This window comes from Neophocaena asiaeorientalis, unplaced genomic scaffold (assembly GCF_003031525.2).
Source record: "Neophocaena asiaeorientalis asiaeorientalis breed wild unplaced genomic scaffold, Neophocaena_asiaeorientalis_V1.1 scaffold134, whole genome shotgun sequence".
Lineage (NCBI taxonomy): Eukaryota > Metazoa > Chordata > Mammalia > Artiodactyla > Phocoenidae > Neophocaena > Neophocaena asiaeorientalis.
Window position 1 is genome coordinate 2,045,008 of NW_020185339.1, and position 21,544 is coordinate 2,066,551.

The 21,544-nt window shown below is 37.8% G+C and overlaps 1 protein-coding gene across 3 annotated transcripts in view; it reads right to left on the minus strand.

Moving 5' to 3' along the window:
• Positions 1-21,544, minus strand: part of TMTC2 (transmembrane O-mannosyltransferase targeting cadherins 2) — a 769,790-nt gene that overhangs the window by 436,751 nt on the left and 311,495 nt on the right. For all 3 annotated transcript variants that reach the window (XM_024737154.1, XM_024737155.1, XM_024737153.1), the window contains exon 10: positions 5,191-5,305. In XM_024737154.1, the coding sequence (XP_024592922.1) occupies positions 5,191-5,305 (115 nt within the window). The remainder of the gene's footprint in view (positions 1-5,190; positions 5,306-21,544) is intronic.

The following is a 21,544-nucleotide window of genomic DNA, read 5'->3' on the forward strand; positions in this document are numbered from 1 at the left end:
GTATTATACTTGGCAAGAATATGCTAAGTTTAAATCCCAGCGTTACCAAGTATGGGAAATACCAACTGTCTTCGAGCCTCAGCAACTTCATCTGTAAAACGGGAATATGAGTGTCTATTTCATATATGTGAAATTATAACTAAGAGGGTGACATATACAATGCAAAATACAGTGCTAGGTAGACAGGAGATATCTGAATAAATGCTACATTTTTTCCTTCATTACCCTGTAAATGGATTTTAAAAAAGAAAATAAAAGAAAAAAACAATTTTCCACCAGAGCCCATGAATGCTGTGAATGAGTTAAATTTGTTTTCAGCGCCTCAAGATTTCCTCTCAGGTGTCAAAAACCTTTGTGTGCTTTCTAGCTTCCAGGTCTGGAAGAACGCTGAATAAATCCATTCATACAAAGTGCTTCTAACAGAATAATTGATTCAATACTTTCCTCTCACAACTCTATAGACACAACTCTACTGAGTTTTAGTATTTTAAATTCCTTTGATATTTTCCTTTGATGATAACCAATCTGCTTTTTTTTTAATGCTCTCATCTGGAAATATCCAGTACTTTTTCCATTTTATTTGACGTACTAAAAATGTCAACACATGTAGTCAACCATTCATTATGTGAGGCCTTCAACATCTGTGATCACCCTCCCTGGAAATATATTTAGTAATTAGCCACAGTGTGCATCCTGTCTTCCCAAACAAGGCAGAAGCCGAAAATTTCCTCATCTTCCAACTTGCTTCCAGCCAAGGTATCAGTACATGACTCAGATTCCATCAATCAGATGCAACCTCAAGAGAATCAAAATCAGAAGTAAGTATAATGGGTAGGCAGCTGCACTCAGAAGACTCATCTTCTGATGAATGTGGTGCTTGTTCTTCTTGGTTCCTTGTGGGTGATGGTGTCAGAGCTCTGGATTCTAAAAGCTGCTGAGCACCAAGGAAAGCTAGGTGGTGGAAATTATTTCTGGCTACGTAGAGCACTCTCAAGCCTATGGGAGAGGCTGTGGGCTATAGAATTCTCTACAATAAAACCTGTTTCTGCTTAAACTGGCAAGAGTGGATTCTCTAGTTTGCAACTAAAAATGGTGACCCATGCAAGAAGACGAGTTTAGGAGTAGATCTATTTTCATTAATTTTGGTTTTAATAATGATGATGAAAGACCTCCATCCTATCTTGGAAATTTTTTCTATTTGTTGATAATTGCTCATCTGAGCTATGTTCTCCTTCAGAAATTTTCTATTTATATTAACATTTATACAACAGATAAAATTATATATGTATATATGCCATATCTAACTACATACACATAAGTACAGCATAATTATATATACATATTTATATATACAGAGACAAAAGTATCACATATTACATAAACAATACCTATATACTATACAGGTATATATAACTATATATACATAGTTGTATACTATATATAATTATATAAATATATATAAATAAAATTACTAGTGTATATATACTATTCTCAATCTATTCATCAATCTTTTATCCTTTCAGTCATCATTTTCATGTCTTTAGTATTTTTCATTAAGTTCTGGGAAAATATCTATAATTTCTATTTAAATTTCAATCTCTCAATTTTACATTGCCTCCACTGTAGTTATAAACTCAGAGATCCTATTAATTGCTTAATCTTTTCTGATGTTATATGGCTCCTCTTTCCAACTATGTATTTTATTTTCACAGATATATTCTGATCAGTTAGGATAGGATAGATTACACTGCGATAACAGACACATCCTAAATCTCAGTGAATTAAGACAAAATTTACTTTGCATTCATTCATCCTATCCAATGCAGGTGAGAAGGGAAGTTTGTCTCCCTTTGCTTATTTCTGGATCTATTTCCACAATTTCCAAGTCAGAAAGAGGGAAAAGCACTGACTCTTACAATTTGGGCTCAGAAATAACATACATCACGTTCACACACATTCAACGACCCAATAAGACACAGGAAGGTCTTCAACTTGGAAGAAGGCAAGAAAGTGCAGTCCTATTATGTTTCTTGAAGTGGGAAGGCCAAATATATTTGGTGAACAGCATTAATACTTCTACCCCACACAGTGTTCTTGTGAATCACCTTGACAACAGGAATTAGAAATATTCTAATTCTACAGAAAAAGATCTTTCTCCATTACCGAGAATTAAAATGGATCTGTTAGACATTTCTCCAATTTCAAGCCTCTGGAAGGTCCTAATAAGTTAAAGATTTGCCCCTTGACGGGCTCTTCCAAACTAGTCTCTTGTGGCGGAATGATTTTTCTTTTCCTTTTTCTTTTTGGCTTTCGTGATAAGCAGTTTTTTCCTTATTAATAGATTCTTTGTGTCAATTCATTGGGAATTACCCAAGGAAAGGGAAGTTAAATAAGTATGCTTCAAATTATATCTTGAACTATAACATTTCCTAAATTGATGATTTTGTATATTAGGTCAACCATTGATCCAGCTAACCAAGACACAGCCAGGGAGACATCTGCCCTTTCCCTCCCATCGAACTGATCACCAAACCTTGCCAATTTTGTCTCCTAAATATCTTAGGAAAGAACAGAGCTCTTGAAGGAAAAAAATTAAAATCAAACTCAATTTACAACAATTTGGCTGCCTCAAGGGAAATGTTAGATGTAACACTGAATAAGCAAAATCTTGACAGCTAACCATTTTGATAAGGCTGTATTCAAGGGAAAACCAATAACTTTTTTATTCTTTTTAGCAAACAAAGTCCTACATGCTCTTGATGAATAAGGAAAGAGGCTGGTGTTCAGTTTGCACAATAGGCATTCAAGAAATTGTTGAATTTGACAGAGCTAAAAAAATAAGTAAAAACATTCATACGGACTGCCACCAAGTTGAATAAGGATATGACCAGGTTGCTGTGGTCATACTTGCAATCAAGATAGGAAGGCGCTGACTGAAGGCAACTTAATGAGGAACGCAGACTGTAGAAAGCTAGAGAGAATGTTCTGAAAAATAAATCCTAAAGATTTCCACGTCGCCAATGTATAACAAAAACTTTCCACTGGTTTCTAGCACTATGGTAACTAAGGAAAACTTACAAGCTATATATTTAACAAGGACGTTTTTTGTAATGTTCTTATAACGAGTTTCCGAGTTTCCATTGGTAGACCTTGAATTTCAGATACTGATTTAATATATAGCAAAATGCCTTGTTGATGAAAGTATCTATTATGATTAAGATAAATTAGTTTCTAGAAACTTGTGCATTCACATTCTAAATGTTTTATTGTAACTAAAAGCACAGTGTTTTATTCATGAAGAACAAAAAAGTCCTCTTTCCATCACAGCACCTAACCTTGTCATGCAAATTAAAGTATCTTTTAAAAACTATCCTTCTAGGGCTTCCCTGGTGGCGCAGTGGTTGAGAGTCCGCCTGCCGATGAGGGGACACGGGTTCGTGCCCCGGTCCGGGAAGATCCCACATGCTGCGGAGCAGCTGGGCCCGTGAGCCATGGCCGCTGAGCCTGCACGTCCGGAGCCTGTGCTCCGCAATGGGAGAGGCCACAACAGTGAGAGGCCCGCGTACCGCAGGGAAAAAAAAAAAAAAAAAATATCCTTATATTGAAGGTTCCTGCGAACTGGCTACAGTTTATTTTTAAAATATACCAATAGCCTATTGAATCCTGATTTCTCTTTGTAGGTACCTGCTTTAGGAATGCTAAGCATTGATATGGAATGAGGATATTCAACTGAAACCTCAAAGTACACTCTTTCCTCTCAAACAGACTTTGAATTTCTTATTTAAAACTTATTAAAAGCCAAGGAGTAAACCACTAAGATACAGTTACAGTAATAATCTCAAATTATAAATCCAAGGTAATTTACAAAACTTGCTTTAAATATTGGTTCCTGGGGGACAGGGGTAGGTGAGGGTATGTGATTATAAAAGGAGAATATGAAGGATGCTTGTGGTGATGGAAATAGTCTGTATTTTGACTGAGTGATGGATACACTAACCTATACATGTAATAAAAGTGCATAAAACTAAAAACACACAGGGGTACAATAAAACTGGGGAAACCCAATAAAACCAGTGGACTGCATCAATATCAAAATACTGGTTTTGATCCTGTATGGTAGTTCTACAAGATATCACCACTGAGGAAACTGGATAAGTGGTACAGGGATCTCTCTGTATTATTTCTTAACTGCATGCAAATCTACAATGATCTAAAAAAAAAAAAATTTTTTTAATGTTCCTCTACTTTTCTCAAAAAGTCCATGTTTTAAAACCATCCAAATGTGGACCAATTCTCTGCTATTTTTCTTCCCAAGTAAGAGTAATCTACATAATTAGAAACTTGCCCCTAGAAGCCAAGTTCAGAGCCCATAGTGTGAATGTCACCCAAGGAAGCATTTCTGTGGAGATTTAATAGAGTGAAATTCAGGTAACAGCATGTGCGAAGGGGTATACGTATGGCTAACAGAACAAACAATGCTTTTTAAACAACTGTATAAATCATTCGAGTTTCTTAAAAACATCCTCCTTTAATGCATTGACTTTCATTTTGTATCCACACAAAAAACTGTTCATCTGCCTTTTGCTTTTTGTTTTGCTATTACAGTAATTAGCCTTCAAAATAGTCTTTCTGAAAACAGATGCACTAACGGTCTAAAAACATATTTTTTTAACACATAGCAACAGTGCTAATTATAGGGCCATTTTGAGAATTTGACAGGCCTTAAGTATATTTGTATTTGATAATCCTCTCTACTACCAAGCATAATAAAATGTACCCACATGACCCATTCAATATAATTAATACAAAACCACAAATACTGAGATGCAGTTGACTAACTGACATAATGTTTTGTCTTGGAAACATTTAATTAGACAGTTACTAATTTCAATTTTGCAATTTTCCTTTTGTATTTTATGGCCAATAATTTTTGAAGGAAAGACAAAAGGGGCCTGAATAATTTTCAGAGTCCTAAAAGTTCATATACCCTATATACTATGCACATGAACTATAATGAACTAAATAGTCCTGACTGATTTTAACATGGTTAAGCAGCATAATTCACTTTCAGAATATGGAATAAGGTGACATATAAGGGGAATTCGTATAACTGATTTAATTATATTATATTAATTTAATAAGAATAAAGCTACAGTGTTGGTCTTCTCAGGCCCAGTAGCAAAAACTAACCTGAGCATGTGGGCAGCGTTGAAGACCACATCAAACTCCATGCTATCCAGTTCAGCCGCTTTTTTTGCCATCTCAGCTGCTTCTATGAGGCGAGCTTCTTCAAGAAGAAATTGACCTGCAAAGCATGAAGTCAAGTGAGCTGAAAATTGGAAAATAATAATCCTGTGAAACAACTATAGAGAAAAACGTAAGAACAGTGGTAAGGGTGATACGAAGCTAAGATTTATGTGCACCGTGCATCTACGTGCTCATTATTTAGTCATACTCTATATACCTTTCCCTTGATTGCAGGGCATTGCAATGTACCTAATCTGGTACGTTAACAAATTTTTTTTCTTAAAAATCCCCCAAAGACGATTGAAGCAAGAAATAAAATGAACAAATTTAAAGATATACTACAGATATGTAAAAATGTTTTTAAAAAGTAAAGCGATATAAAAAAGACTACGGGGGAGATTTTAGTTTTCTGATGGTCAAAGAGTTTGGGGATTAAGGCCCTATATTAGTTCTGTTGAATCTACAGCTCGGGTGAAATATATTTCAGTAAGTCACCCATCAACTGGTTTAAACATTAGTTCTTTCACCTATATAAGTCACTATAATCATTATGTTGCATCACTAGTATAAAATATAATTATTAGCTATAAACCTCTGAGATCCTAAGATGAGAGTTGCTTTGTAGGAAAAAAAGATATATGACAAATATAACTTGAATTGATTTTAATTATTGGTCCTTTAAAACAGTTTCTGTCTCTGATTCACATTCACAAACAGGGCTACCCATATTAAGATATATTTATTTCTTATATTTAAGTAACACTAAAATTATTGGAAGAACATAGAAAGGTTGGTTTAGCATTAACTTATAGATTGACTAATAAACACGGAAGAATATTAACAAATACAGATTTCTGAGATTACTTTCAGGTCAGCTTTGCAAGGTTAGAATTATTGCAGATAGAGCCACACAATTCTTCAAAACTGTATCTCGAGAACTGTTATATGATGCTATCCTAGAATCATTTTGTAAAGGCAAAGAAAACAACATAAAAGTTGGGCCCAATTTTAAGGCTGTAAACATGCAAACAGAGAGAGCAGGCTGCTTTTTCATAGCTAAGGATTTATTAGCAGCAAAAGTAATGATGTTAAGCCTTGTCTGATACAGATAATCAAATGAAAACCAAATCAAGGGAGGACAGAGATATGCAGAAACCACCCCTGCAATTGACAGGCTTATAGAATTGTCTTCTATTTATTATTTCTCTTTGCTTTCAGATTCCTGTTTGCTTAAAGTTCAAGACTTTAACAACATGAAAAATAGTTACAAAAATGATTGCAAGTCCTAGGCATACATGGAAACTGAAAAACTTTAAAAATGGTGGGTCCCTCGCTTAGCATTTATCTACTAAATACTACAAATTGTCTTCTGGTCTAAAAGGACCAGTTCTTAAAATACAGGGGAAGTTTTCTGTTTTAAAGATTTATAATAAACCACAGCCACTGCTTGTACTTAACCGTTTCTAAACTTCAATTGGTAAAGAGTGGTGCGTAAAGATAGGCCTAGGATTTTAATCCTACTTTCAGACCGGGAGTTAGAGATCCTTCAGTTCTTTCTACAAAAAGTTTTACATAACTTTCTTAGTTTGTCACCTAACATTCGGCACCTTTCTCATCTCCCAAAACAAATATAATTGTTGGGTCAGAAAATTTTTAGGAAAACAGAGTTGTAAATGGTTATGTTGATAAACAGAAAGACACATTACTTATGAAATTCATGTAGACCCTAACCCTACAGACATGTTGATATGAGACACAATTTAAAGTATATGAGGTTTTAAAAAAGTAAAACAAAAATTAGACAGTCTTTGGCATGCTGAAAAATTAACATCCCCTCACATATATCTTAGTACAGGATATCAGGCTAAACCCATATTTCAGTTAGCTATACTTATTACAGATTAAAAAAAAATTAAAACATAATATTAGGACTTCCCTGGTGGCACAGTGGTGAAGAATCCCCCTGCCAGTGCAGGGGACATGGGTTCCATCCCTGGTCTGGGAAGATCCCACATGCCGTGGAGCAACTGAGCCCATGTGCCACAACTACTGAGCCTGAGTGCCACAGCTACTGCAGCCACGTGCCTAGAGCTCGTGTTCTGCAACAAGAGAAGACACCGCAATGAGAAGCCCGTGCACTGCAACAAAGAGTAGCCCCCATCCGCCGCAACTAGAGAAAGCCTGTGCGCAGCAACGAAGACCCAATGCAGCCAAAAATAAATAAACAAATAAATAGATTAAAAAAAACACATAATATTAATTGCTATCTGTCCTCAAGGCCTATTTACCTAACTAAATGTATTAATAAATATACTACTTATGTGATATTTAAACAAAGGATAATGTAGGAATTTATCAATTGTTCTTTTTCCTTTCTAGACAGCTATTAATCCTGAAATGCATTCTGTATTAACAGTAGGAAAATGCAACGATTAATGGAATAATGAAGGTTATTGTCTTAAAATTTATTACTCCAGATGGTAGAGGGAAAAGGAGATAATATTAGCTCTGGTAAAAAAGAAAGAAGGAAGGGAATGAAATCTGTACTGTCCATACAGAAACAGAGACGGACAGTGCCAAGAAGTCTATGTGATGAAGACAATGATACTCAATGGCCTAAGAGGACAGTTGATATGCAATGTCCAGGGCAAAGCCTTCCAAGGTCTATTAATGCCGAACACATCTCTGTGTTCATCAACAACAAAAAAAGAGTAACATTAACTAATTGTGTAAAATCAAATATACAATTTTTAAACTATTTAAAAACATTTCCTTATGGTTTAGGTACGCTTTGCCACAGGACGTAGACTTCGTAAGCAGCTTCCAAGATCACAAAACTACACGAAACACATAATTTCTGTATTGCAAATGGTGACAGAAAGAATTCCCATACGATCATTTTCTAACAGGAGGATTCAATCATCGTATTAACATTCAGAAAAACAATAACACAGCATATTAGTAAGGTATTTGCATAATTCCCTGCACTCTGTTCTCGACAGGCCATAGATCTCAATAGTCCAGGGTTAGTGCTTTGCTATGATACAGCCATAAAACATTATGGAATGTGAATCATTTGGTACCTCTTTTTAAAGTGAATTTGAAAATCTGAACCAAAGTTGAAAGTACGTTATTATTATGCTGCTTATATAGTCATCGTTTGTTCGAAAGAGGGCCCAAAATCGATGGAAAATAGAGCAATAAGCATTTCAAATACATAGAACCAACATAAATAAGGAAACAAAGACATACTAGGTTTCTTCTAAATAATTATCCAAAGAGCCTAAATCGATACGTTGTTGGGGGAATAAGAAACAAACAAACAAACAAACAAAAAGATGACCTTAATTGCTCCTCTTCCACCAGCTTCTTCTATTATTGCTCCCGCCAGACCCTGGCTCCAGACTCTGAACTACTTCTGCTTCCCTTAGTGTAACCTGCTGCTTCACATCCCTATTTGTCCTGAACCCTCAGACTCTAAGGTTTCTCTGCCTTGTCCCACCCCAAGCTCCAGGCCTGTCTTGCCTACCTCTTGGACATCTTTCATTTTTATGCCCTAAAACATTTCCTTCTTGGTGAATCCTTCTTTGACCACTTTCCAATAGTGGTAGAACTGCTTATGATTTAAGTTCACTGTACTATGATTTACCATCTAAACTGGAGTACTTAAAAGAGTGAAAGAGAATGGTATTGTCAACTGTGCTGGAACGAGGGGGAATAAACCAGAATTGTCCCAATACCGCTGCCCCACTTACAGCATATGTGACAGGCTGTTGATCTCAATCCTCTTGTCTTGATCACGACTGGGAAGTGAACTGTTTTACACAATAAGGCACTGAATCAGTTTTAGGAGAAGCGATCAATACTGACAAGTGAGCCAGAGGTGCTCTTCACTGAAGAATATAAAGGTCGACAGTTGCGCCCACTAAGACAGAGCCAGATCCTGAAGTTCTGTGGGTAGGAGCTGCTACTGGGGCTCTGAGATTGAGGGTACCTCAGTCTGAGACACAATGGAGCTAGGACACTGTGAGAAGTGAAAGGTGTTAGAAAAGGAAAGCAAGAACACTTGGGAAGGGCAGGCACTTTGGGGAGTCCATCCACATTGGTGGATTCTGTAAGACCTGAAAGGTTGCCTTTCCCAGTGGTTCCCCAGCTTTAGGGCCTATCACAATCACCTGGAGGACTTGATGAAACCGAGAGCTAGGTCCCATCCCTAGAATTTCAGATGCGGCAGGTCTGGGGCAGAGCCTGTGATTTGCAATTTTAAGGAGTTTCCAACTAAAGCTGATGCTGCCAGTCGGGTGCCCACAGTTTGAGAACCAGTTGCCTTATGGGAACAAGAAAATAAATGTTTTGCACCATACTCGGGACTCCATGTCTGGGATTGGCTACCAGTTAGACTGAACTTTTCTGGAAATCAACTGCATGTGGCACGCCCTTCCTCATATTACAGGCATGATGACCAGGTTACACATACATGTGTAGCTAGAAATACATATTTGTATGAATAAGATATACTCATTACATATGAGTTTACTCTCTCAAACTCGAAATAAGGAGATTTAAGAGTTTTATCCCTCATTTGCAGACTAGATCTCTGAGACATCACTTTTCTTTCAGATATAGTAGACAGACACATTCTTTGTGTTTGATACTTGAGTAGACTTTCAAATAAAGAAACCACAAAAGTTTAAGTAAAATACATGTTGTTCTCCGGGGTGTATTGTGCTACCACACTTTATCATTATTTCTTTGGTTTGTAATTTGTCTTACCCAAGTTAATTATTATCATCTTATTTCATTTCTCCAATCAAAGGGAGAAAAAAACAAGATGAGAAACTGTAAAGAAAGAAAGAAAGAAAAAAGACGTTTGAATAGGAAAAAACAGAAGAGGATATAAAAAGAGAAAGCGTTCTCTAGAGGTCCAGATACAAAGAGCGTAAGTCTCCTCACAGGCTAACATGGGAAAAGGGGAAAAGCATTCAACAGTTTTGGATTCAACTGTTTCAGTATTAAAGGGATACCACTTCTTCTCTGGACAATTCTCTAACCGAACAATTTAAATTACTTGGTAGAGTTTTACCAACATATCAATATGACAAGCCTGTGAAGATCAATCTTTCATTAATTCCTGGATTTAAAAAGCTGTCTGAAAGGTAGAAATCCATAAAATTGTAAGCTGGCCTTAAGCCGTAGGCTTAAATACTGCTTAAAAGTTCTGCATATAAACTCCCTAGCTTAGTGGAACTGTCATTTCTTACTAAAATACTATGAAAAATTCACTCTTATGATCAATGCTACTAAATTATGGAGATAAAATGATCTGTAATAAGTGTCATAATGATACAATTCTCTTTAATAAAAAATCATTCATATATAGCTTTAAAAATGGTCAAAGGCAACTGAAAATCTTACTTATAAAATAACAGCTAGAACATAACATTTGCGTTAAAATAGCTCCCCTTAGAGAGAACATCAGATTAGCAAAATGTATCCAGAATTGTCTTACTTCTACTGATACCACCCTGTCTCAAACCATCTTCTCCCCCGGGATTACAGCAATAACTTCCTAATGGGTCTCCACACTTCTGCCCTTGGTTCTACAGGGTATTCTCAGCACAGCAGTCAAAGAGATCCTGTCAGATCCCGTCATTCTACAGTTGACCCAGGGAAAGTGAAAGTCATTACACTGGACTACACTGCCTGATATGACCAGCACGGGGCTCTCCCCGCAACCTCTACATCAGTTCTCTGACGTCAACTCCTCTGTCTTCTACTACTCTCCCTCTTGGTTACTTAATTATATTAGCCCCTCGCGGTTCATCTAACACACCAGAGTAACAAAGACCCACGCTCCACAGTCTTTTGCCATTCCCTCTACCTGGAATGCTCTTTCCCCAGATATCACAGTGGCTCACTCTCTTACTTCCTGGCACATGGTGGGGATTTAATAGATACATATTCGATGGCAGGACTGAATTAACTAATCATACTGCTTCATCTTCCAGAGCAAGCTAGGACCTAGTTAGCCCAGGTCACCAGGCACTTGCCTATTCATAGCCTCTCATCTCACAGTGATTTTCAGGGAGGGCTGCAGTGAATGGCCACACATGCTGGGCACTGCACAATTCTCAAGGGTGCCATTCACAATGATGTCTCTGTGAATGTGTCTCTTGGACTTGAGCAACATGGTGGCCGTGGCCATGGTTTTAGAGCTTTGAATTTCCCTCGGAATACAACAAGTGATCCAGACGTCAATTATACCTTCAAAGATATCTTAATTCCAGAACAGTTCAAGCTACCTAAGGTGGCTAAAGTTTATTATATTCCATTGTACTATGGAATCACTTGAATGGTTTGGGAAAAGAAGAAACTGTAGGTTAAAGTATCCAACCCAAGATATGTACATTGTGCCTTGTATAAACAAGATATGGGGGATATGAAGATAAATGCAACATTTATCCTTGGAATAGTTCCCATCTAGCAGAGGAAAGAGGAGATTATGGAGATAGTTTAACTATAAAATGGATATAAATTTGAAAAGGGAGGTGTACAAGGTATCAAGCTAAGTGCATCATTTCTAGATGGAGGTGGATTGTTTGGCTTTGTTCAACTTATGATCAAATTTAAATATACATAAAGGGCACAGGTAAGTGAATTTTTACCAAGTGACTATGGTCATATAATCAGAAGCCAGATCAGGAAAAAGAACATTACTAGTATCCAGAAGCAATCTATACCTGAGGGCTTTCTCCAAAGATTCAGATGACTGGAACAAGGAAAAAGCCACAGTGGAAGGATCTGGGCGGACTGCTTTTGGTGACGTCCAACGATAACAAGAAGAGTGGGTAAAGTGGAGCTGAGGTGAGCCCTTCATGGGCTGCTTCTATTAGGGGAGGTGAGTAATGCATTCCTGGTAAGACAGCGTGGGTGATAACCCAATGGTCAGGATTTAGACCAGCTGTTGAAAAGAGAGTCTGCTGAAGACAGGCTACTTGTTAATGTGTGCTCATTATGCCTGGGAGAAATAAAATTATGGAGGACAATCTTCTCTCTTGCTTCTCGGAAGGGAAGCTTGCTGAATGTCTGAGTGAGGTATGCTCTCACTTTTCAAACCAATCTCTCTCCCCTGCCCTCCTATGAGTTTTGTTGCTTTATGTTTTTGTGCGTTGGCTGCCTGAGTTAATAAAAGCTCTGGTTTACTGAGACAGACTCAGTGTGATAAATGTGCCACAGTTACTGGCTAAGAAAACAGGTGGGCCAGGGAAACAAGGAAAAGGACGCCCAGTAGATCAATCTGGACTGCTCACTTTGAGGCTGGAAGGCCCTGGATCTGTCCCTAAGATCCAGGGACATGGATGAGGCCAAGAATTTGCCCTGAATTGGACAGGTGGCTTGAAAGGTGTCCAGTGCAAAGGAGAGTAGAAGAACAGCAGGCCAGGGCTCTGTGCTCACCTGAAAAGGAGGTCAGGAAGGTTGGCATTGCTTTATTGCATTTATTTCTACCCTGACTCTTTCCAGAAGGGTTATGAAACTGAAGGAGTTATGAAGACTGTCAGATGGGGAATGGGAATTAGCGGGGAGCAAGGAGGAGAAGAGAGGAGACTGGGGAGGAGTTGAAGAGACCAGAGAGAGCGGAGGAGTGGGGGAAGGGGCACAGATGGGGAAACAACCCAATCCCATTATAAGTTTAAGTAATACACAGATTCAATAGAGATCAAGTGTGCTTCATCAAGAATGAGACGTTCATGCTAAGACTTGAAACAATCTGAGTTTCATCACCTAAAGATGAAGAGAAAGACATAACTAAATGAGGGGTACAACCTAATCAAAGACAGAGGTAAGCAGCCTCACTTTGTTCTGGGATATTGTGTAACCTGAGACAAAGGAGCTGTAAGGAAAGAGACGAGGCAGACAGAGGACTCATGCAGACAGCGAAGTCACTACAGAAAGGAACATGCCTCTGAGACTAAGTTAAGGCAGGTGGTAATGAGAATGGAGAGAGGTGGTCAAAGAGGTTATATCCTCTTCCTAAGAAGAGCTCAGAGTCTTCTCACTGTGCTCCACACCATCTCTAAGGGCTTTGTGGAGGTATTCACTTACAGATGCATCCACGAAGGCACAGAGGAGTCAACGGCAGAGTACACGAACGTACCTTTGGGAACAACTGTTTTAATTAAGCAGAGGCAGAATGCAAACAAGAATCTCCCAAGTGCATTCGGTCACTAAATCAAATAGCTAAGAATGGAAAACAGTCTCTGTCTCTGTCTCTTTCCTCCCCACCCTTTCTTTCCCTGTTCCCAATTACTTGTAACTTATAATCTTCTTTCTTCTTATAAGCAATTATTCCCTTTCTCTCTGGTCCTGTCTGCACGTTGACAGGTAAGGATTTATTATTTTTCTTAATTCCTAGGTTTTTATTCTGTCTCCTCTTCCCCTAATTTCTGTCCCTTATTTATATATCTTATTCAAAAATTCTTCTATACAATTCATTCATTCCAGGACGTTAGTGTGGTTTCCACTATAATCTTAAAAGAATAAATGGCCATTATTACAATTTACTGAGCATTTATTACATGCTAGTTATTTTATGAAATTGCAAGTGAATCCTCACAACTTGAGGCAGTAGCAATCATCTCCAGATTAAGAAACTGAGCAGCAGAGAGGCTAGCGGAAGGTGGAACATGCTCAAGGAGATAATCAGCAGTAGGGCTGGGTGTGCCTCCAAAATCCATGATCTGCCGTCCGAAATCCAGTGCATTTTCTGTGCCCTAATCCAAAACTTAATTCAGTTCTCGTCATCTTGCTTTTAGAGTCCTATACAAAATCTTCAAAAGAATATATGTAAATTGTTGCTATGGTCTGAATGTCTGTGCCTTCCTCCCATTCATATGCTGAAATCCTAACCCCCAAAGTGATGGTATGTGGAAGTGGGGCCTTTGAGAGGTGCTTAGCTCGTGAGGGTGGACCCTCATGAATGGGATCAGTGCCCACATAAAAGAGACCTCGGAGAGCTCCCTTTTCCTTTCCACCACAGGAGAACACAGAGAGAAGATGGCTGTAAATGAGGAAGCGGGCCTCACCAGCACCAAATCGACCTGAGCGTGATCTTGGGCCTTTCAGCCTCTAGAACTGTGAGGAATAAATTTCTGTTGTTCGTAAGTCATGTAGTTTATGGTATTTTGTTATAGTGGCCCTAGTGAACTAAGACAAGAACTTAACTGTACCTTTTTCTTAGCAAAACAAGATTTGGTCACAAATGATTTAAACAAGGTAGATTCTATTCCCATGAAAAAAATGGAAGCAGAGATAAGAAAAGGAAAGAGTAAAACCAACTGAAAGCCAGTCTATCCTCCCTTAGTCATTCTTTTATTGAACAAAATATTGACTGACCACCTTCTTTGTGTGAGGTATTGTGTTCAGTGCTGGAGAAGGGCCACCTGGTTATCTTCAAGATTCTCTGGTTTTGAGCCTCAGGTTCCTCACTTTTTAAACAAGGATAACCTCACTGTGTTATCAGAAGGAATAAACAAGGCAGCATGAATAAAACTGCCCAGGGTGGGGGTTGGTGCCTTGCCTCCTGTCTTTTCACTCCCCTCTACTTAAGCTCCTTCCCTCCATCTGCCCCGGTCAGGCTCTTTCCCTGTCTTGATGACCTCAAGCTGCCCTTCCTTCCTGAGGCTTTCAAGCACATGACTATGAGAGCTCCGTGGGTTTCTCCACCAGCAGTCCTCCAAAATCTCAGCATTCTGGATCTGTGTCACATTTGAAGACCCACCAGGCTCATATTTCCTAAGAGTGAAACTGTGAAAGCACCAGGCAAACCATAAAAATATCACGGCCTGGAGATCAGACAAGGTTCAAATCCTTGCTCTTCCAAGTTACTATGCATAAGGGCCTTCGATATGTCACTTACACTCTTGATACCTTAAATCTTGCATCTGTAAAACAGGGATAACGTTACCTTGATCTAACAGGGTTAGATTACTGGAGTGACAAACTGTGCATAAAAGCACCCAGCACTGGGTCAGAAATGTAACTGTTTGACACTGAGATTCCATAATAAGAGTACTAGCATTAATGGATACATATGTGCCTGGCATGACACTAAGCACTTTCCTTTATGTAAATTCTGAAAACTCTGGAGTCAGGCCATGCCATATTACTTGAATTGATTTAATCATTCTAGTACTGTGAAGCATCTTATAATCCTTGTATATTTTATAACAATAGTATTCATTTCTTTTTTGAAATAAAATAAATATAATAAAACGGTGGGTGCTATGGTCTAAATCTTAACTCACAAGGTGAGGGTATTAGTAGGTAGGGCCTTTGGATGGTGATTAGGTCACGAGGGCTCTGAGATTTGTGTTCTCATAAAAGAGGCCTCAGAGAGCTCCCTCATTTCTTCCACCATGCAAGTATGCAAGGGGAAATCTGCAACCCAGAAGAGGGCCCTCACCGGAACATGCTGGCACCCTGATCTCAGAATTCCAGCTTCCAGAACTGTGAGAAATAAATTTCTGTTGTTTATAAGCCACTCAGTCTATGGTATTTTGTTACAGCAGCCTGAATGGACTAAGACAGTGAGTCAGACGTATGTCATCTTGGAATCTCAGAAGTATGGTATTATGAGCATCTTCCATATGGGGAAATGGGAGCGCGGAGAGGTAAAGACATTTGCTTACAGCTGTACTACTAACAAGTGGCCATTTGTATGACAATGGTGCCAGGCTGCGTGATGCCTGATTGCTATCACCATAATGAGTTGGTTTTTATTTTTTTAATTTATTTTTATTATTACTATTTTTGCGGTACGCAGGCCTCTCACTGTTGTGGCCTCTCCCGTTGCGGAGCACAGGCTCCGGACGCGCAGGCTCACCGGCCATGGCTCACGGGCCCAGCCGCTCCGTGGCATGTGGGATCTTCCCGGACCGGGGCACGAGCCCGTGTCCCCTGCATCAGCAGGCGGACTCTCAACCACTGCGCCACCAGGGAAGCCCTGAGTTGGTTTTTAAATGTGTTTTATGAAAAATGCTTACAAGGCTCAAGTATACACTGCATCGGGGTTATAGATTGATATACTATGTACTTAATATATTAAGAGTTTTAGTTGTACTGTGAAAACTAAAATTTTATATAAAGTGTTTATATTTTAAGTAGTATTTTACACTATACTTTCTATAAAAGGTTATTGGAAATGAAATTTAAAAGGCCAATAAAAAAAATAAAAAATAAAATAAAATAAAATAAAATAAAAGGCCAATAAGTAGTAGATTCAAAGTAATAAATATTATATGTACACAAAATTCTTACTTATTCTCCTTCCTCAAAAGAAAATTCAGATAGAACCAAGAATGGAATAGTCATCGTAAATGCACGAATTCCATTAAGACTTCTCCCTCTTATTTTCAAGTCTTTTATGGCTTCAGAATAAAAAGGTAAAAAACAACAGAAGAACAAAGACCACCTCGTCATTCACTGAAGCTTGGACCTGAAATGAGTTGTCCATGTTTGACAAGATAAATAGAAATAGTCTTCTACCTCTAAATGTCCCGAATGATAATAAAAGGTGAGTGATTCCCAACTTTCAGTGTATTTGATACATATTGTATCATCCACCAATAAAGCATCCATGGATGTAAAATATCTGTGTCCATCTCTTACACTGACATAGAGTTGATGACAGTGCAACACAGCAGTCAGCATTCTGGTTCAAATGCTGCCTCTATACTAAGTGGCATTGAAATCTTAGATAATCTACCCTACAGCTTGATGACCTCAACTTCCTCATTGTAAAATGGAGACAGGTAACGTCATCACCTGGCTTTTGTGGGGATCAAATGCGAATTTCTCAGGACACAAAAGCACTTAGTAAATGTTTGTACTGTTATTATATTTGATGAATTCATCATGGAAATACAGTATTTAATAGAGAATTCAGACAAGATGCCTTGCTCTACTTTTTATTCCTTTCTCACTTAATTTTTATCTGAAGTTTTACATGTTGAGTCTGTTACATAATTTTTGGATAATTATTTGGTTACTATAATTTTCCTATCTTTTCTACAGACTATCTGAGCAATAGATTAAGATGCTTGTACTTTCACATTTTGCTAAAGAATTTAGTCCTTCCAAAACTAATATGCTCATTAAAGAAAACATAAAATAGAAAACATTAAGCCTGTCCCCCCCAAAAAAAAAATTGACTGTAAAAGTCCAAAAGGCTAAAATATCCATTCTTAACACTGTTTACTTGTTTTACTTTGCTTTTTTAATGATACAGCTATTTTGTATAATTTAATCATTCTTCATGTACCATAACATAGATAGTTGCCTCTGTTATTGTTATTCTTTATAAATTTAACCTAGGGTTTATAATATTTCCTCAAAAGGGGATAACCATAACCATAATTTATTTAATTATTTTCCTTTTTGGGGCATTTAGATGCTTTTTAAATTTTTGCCTCTAATAAATAGCAATGCTACTATCTTTGCTGGTAAACATAGAAAAACATTATATTTTCTTAAGATATATTACCAAGAGAAGAATTACTGAGAATAAGTGCTAGAGCAGCTAAAAAGAATTCATTGAATTCTTTACTTGAATTTGAATTTCTTTGATTTCTAATGAAATTGTATGTTTACCTATCTTTTAAAAGCTATTATATTTCTTCTTTTGAGAATTGTTTGTTCATAACCCTTGGTCTTTGTATTCGATTTTCCTCATAGTTTTATAGAGTTTCTCATGTCTTAAGTAGCCTGATCTTTTAGCTTTTACTTTTAAGGAAATTATTTCCTATCACTTTACTATTTGTCCTTTAACTACATCCCTTTTTTGAAACAAATTAATCATTTAATTTTCCCTTCATTTTTGGCTTGTAAGCTTAGCTAATCCCTTCCCTATTTCTTCCCATTTTACTCATGGGAAAGTTTTAACTCTAAACGTCTCTGGAAAGTATCTCATATAAAATACACACAGGTAGGAAGATTAAATTAAATTACTAAGCGCATTGTTATAAGAGCGAATTTGAAAATAAAAAATCCTAGGCAAAAAGTGAAATAGTTTGGAACAACATTTAGAAAAATCCAATTCTAATTATACACCTGTAAATTGCCTGTACTGTCCTTGGAGCAGTAAAAGCACACAAAGCACAGTTATATTCCTAAGCATTGAATATAACTGGAATCTCAATGTAATTTTTGCAAAGGCCAAAAATATATTTTCATTTTTAATCAAGGAAATACCACTATTTAGGTCATTATTTAATTTTTAAAATTACTCTTACAATTTCTGAAGTGATTAAAAATGAAATGTTACAACCAACCTCAGTTCACTGCCATATTCTATTTTAATTACAAACAATAAAAACCATAGGTCTCTCACCAATTCAACCCATTACATCGTTTTCAAGCTGCTTCTTTTAGTGTTCACTGATGAAAAGTCAAACCCAATATTTTAACAATTTTCTCCAGTAACTACTTTTTAAAATGAAATTTAATATATATAAACCATGCTGGAGAAAAACAGACTACAACATTAACAGAAAGTTCTGGACTTAAAAAGTTGAAAGAGCTGGATTTTCAAGTTCTTCTCCCACTACAGACATATGTTGAAAATTTCTGATCTGGAGAGTCACTTGAAAATTCTGAACTTCTATTATCTTAGTCAAATGTATTGGGATCCATTCCTACCTCACAGGGGTTAGATAATGACCAAAGAAGATCAGGGTCCGAAAACACTGGGTTAGATCATAAATTGTTTGATAAATGTAGTAAGAAGTTTTCAGGATTCTAATCTTGTTGATAGTAATGCCCCTAAAAAATAATAAAGATAATTATAGTTTTAAAAAGTCCACACTTCTCTGTGGGCCCAAGATGAAAAATGATCAGTTCTCATAATTTGGATTTCCTCAATTTGGATGTACATTCTATGTATCTTCTCTTAGCATCTAACTATGGTCCTAGTTCTGTCCTTGAACTATTCCCCAGACACATGCCGTGCCTTCTGCCTCAAGCATTTTCTCTGCTTTAATGTTCTTTATTGCATCCCCTCAGTTCTACACTTTTGTTTGGAGAACTCCTACTCATCATTTAAATAAAGCTTACATGCACCAGGCACAGCTCTCCTGCACCCCAGGCACCCGGGTCAAGGCCCCTTAGTTGATACTGTGTCTCCTTTTAAAAACTAATTGTAATTAAATCATTATTTTTATAATTTGTGCCTCCCTCTTCAGTTTGCAGTCTACACTGGAGCCTGTCTTGTTCCCTGTGGAACTGAGCAGAATCCTGTGGCTCCCCACCCCAATTCCCACCCAAGTACAAAGGTCCCTCCATGTCCCCTGACTCTTGTTTGTAGAAAAGCTGAAGTTTCCCAAGCCTCCCTGAGTCACAAAAGAGCAGACTCAAGTAGTTAATGATAAGGACAAGAGCGTCACAGAATCTTTCAGTGTCTGATGCACATTCCTGAGTTTTTTTACAGATACTGTAATTACTACCAGAGGGGAAAAAGCTAACTGCATGATGACCAGATTGTAGCCATGACACAAGCTGCTCCATCTTGAGCAGTACTGAATCTATTGGTAGCACAATTCCAAGAACTGGCCTCAAGTGAATGGGATTAACACTGTTGCTCATAATAATCTATATCTTTGTCGGCACCAAAATAATTGTAGCTTGCTGTGTCCATATGTGTAAGCAGGCAACTAAAATTGTCAGCAAAGAGATGCTACAGAGCCATGTCAACATCTTCTACTCTGAGAATATGGTGCCCTGTGTCAGCATGAAGAAGCTATAGAAGATGGACCTTCATCCCTAATCCCACAGAAATGGAATGATGTCTGACAAATGGGGATTTGTAAGAGCTCTTCTGCCCCTTTCTTGTTTGTCTATTTCTGTTCCCCTTAAACCTTAATTATAGAAATGAGATCACTAGGTAACATTTAACCTAACTCCTGACTTATGCTCTACTGAATGTGCACAATACCTTGCCTAACCTGTTGATTCTTTCTCTAAATTAAAAGAAGTAGGAATGAACAATTAAGTAGTTAAAGAATGACTAGCTTTCCACCCCCAGCAGCTCCCTTAGCGATCCTGCAGGCAGTCCACATGGGCAAGATAACATCTGAAGAAAGATCATGAGGGGTCAGCCAGCCTGCCTAAAATGGAAAACGATGCAGAGCTTGACCTCCTGTCTTGATGATTCACTGAGATTTTTACCTTTGAAAACTGGCATGGCTGAGCAGAATCTTCAGAGTTAGTTTTGGGACATGAGTCCACCTTCTCCCCAGATTGCCGGCCTTCTGATTAAATCAACTCTTCCTTTCTACCAATACTTGCCTCTTGAGTATTGGCTTTTGAGCAGCGAGCAGCTGGACCTGAGTTTGGTACACTTACATCTAGTATAGTGCTTGCTAAATATTGAACTGGAGGAAGAAGATCGGGACTTGTCACTATTGTTGGAAATGAACATCACCAAGAGAGAGGATCAATAATGAAGAAAAAGGCAATAAAGTCTTTTCTCTTAGAAACTATGGTTAAGAGGTAGATGGGAAAAGAAGAACCGTCCAACATCTACATAAAAGAGTACTTCTTCTCATTACCATTTGTCACAACCTGTTCCCTTTTAACATTTTATGCTTTGGTGCTTAATATCTAATGACTTTCCATCTGCCCCAGATTTAAGCATAGTAGGTACCTTATAACAAATATGTATTGGTTTTAGTTGTTTCAGTCTATATCAAATTTACTACTATGCATATAAAGAAACGATTTATAATATATTCTTTCTGAAAAAATGTTTTTTCCAGTAATTCTTTAAAAAACAAACGAAGGGGCTTCCCTGGTGGCGCAGTGGTTGAGAGTTCGCCTGCCAATGCAGGGGACACGGGTTTGTGCCCTGGTCCGGGATGACCCCACATGCTGCGGAGCGGCTGGGCCCGTGAGCCATGGCTGCTGAGCCTGCACGTCCGGAGCCTGTGCTCCACAACGGGAGAGGCCGCAACAGTGCGAGGCCCGTGTACCGCAAAAAACAAAAAAACAAAACAACAACAACAACAAAAAAACAAAGGAAGACAAAGAGACAAGGAGGGACTTGTCTTGACTTTCATTCTTTTGGCAGAAGCTTTCTACTGGAGCCAAAAGGAAATTCATGGAGAATCCCTTGAATAACAGGCCCACATGAGACATCAGGGCACCAAATGTTCACCTTTGACATTTATAAATTAAATTCTGTAAAGACTAGACATGATTTGTTTTTTATGGACATGGGAGTACACTGTAAGCTTGATGAGATATG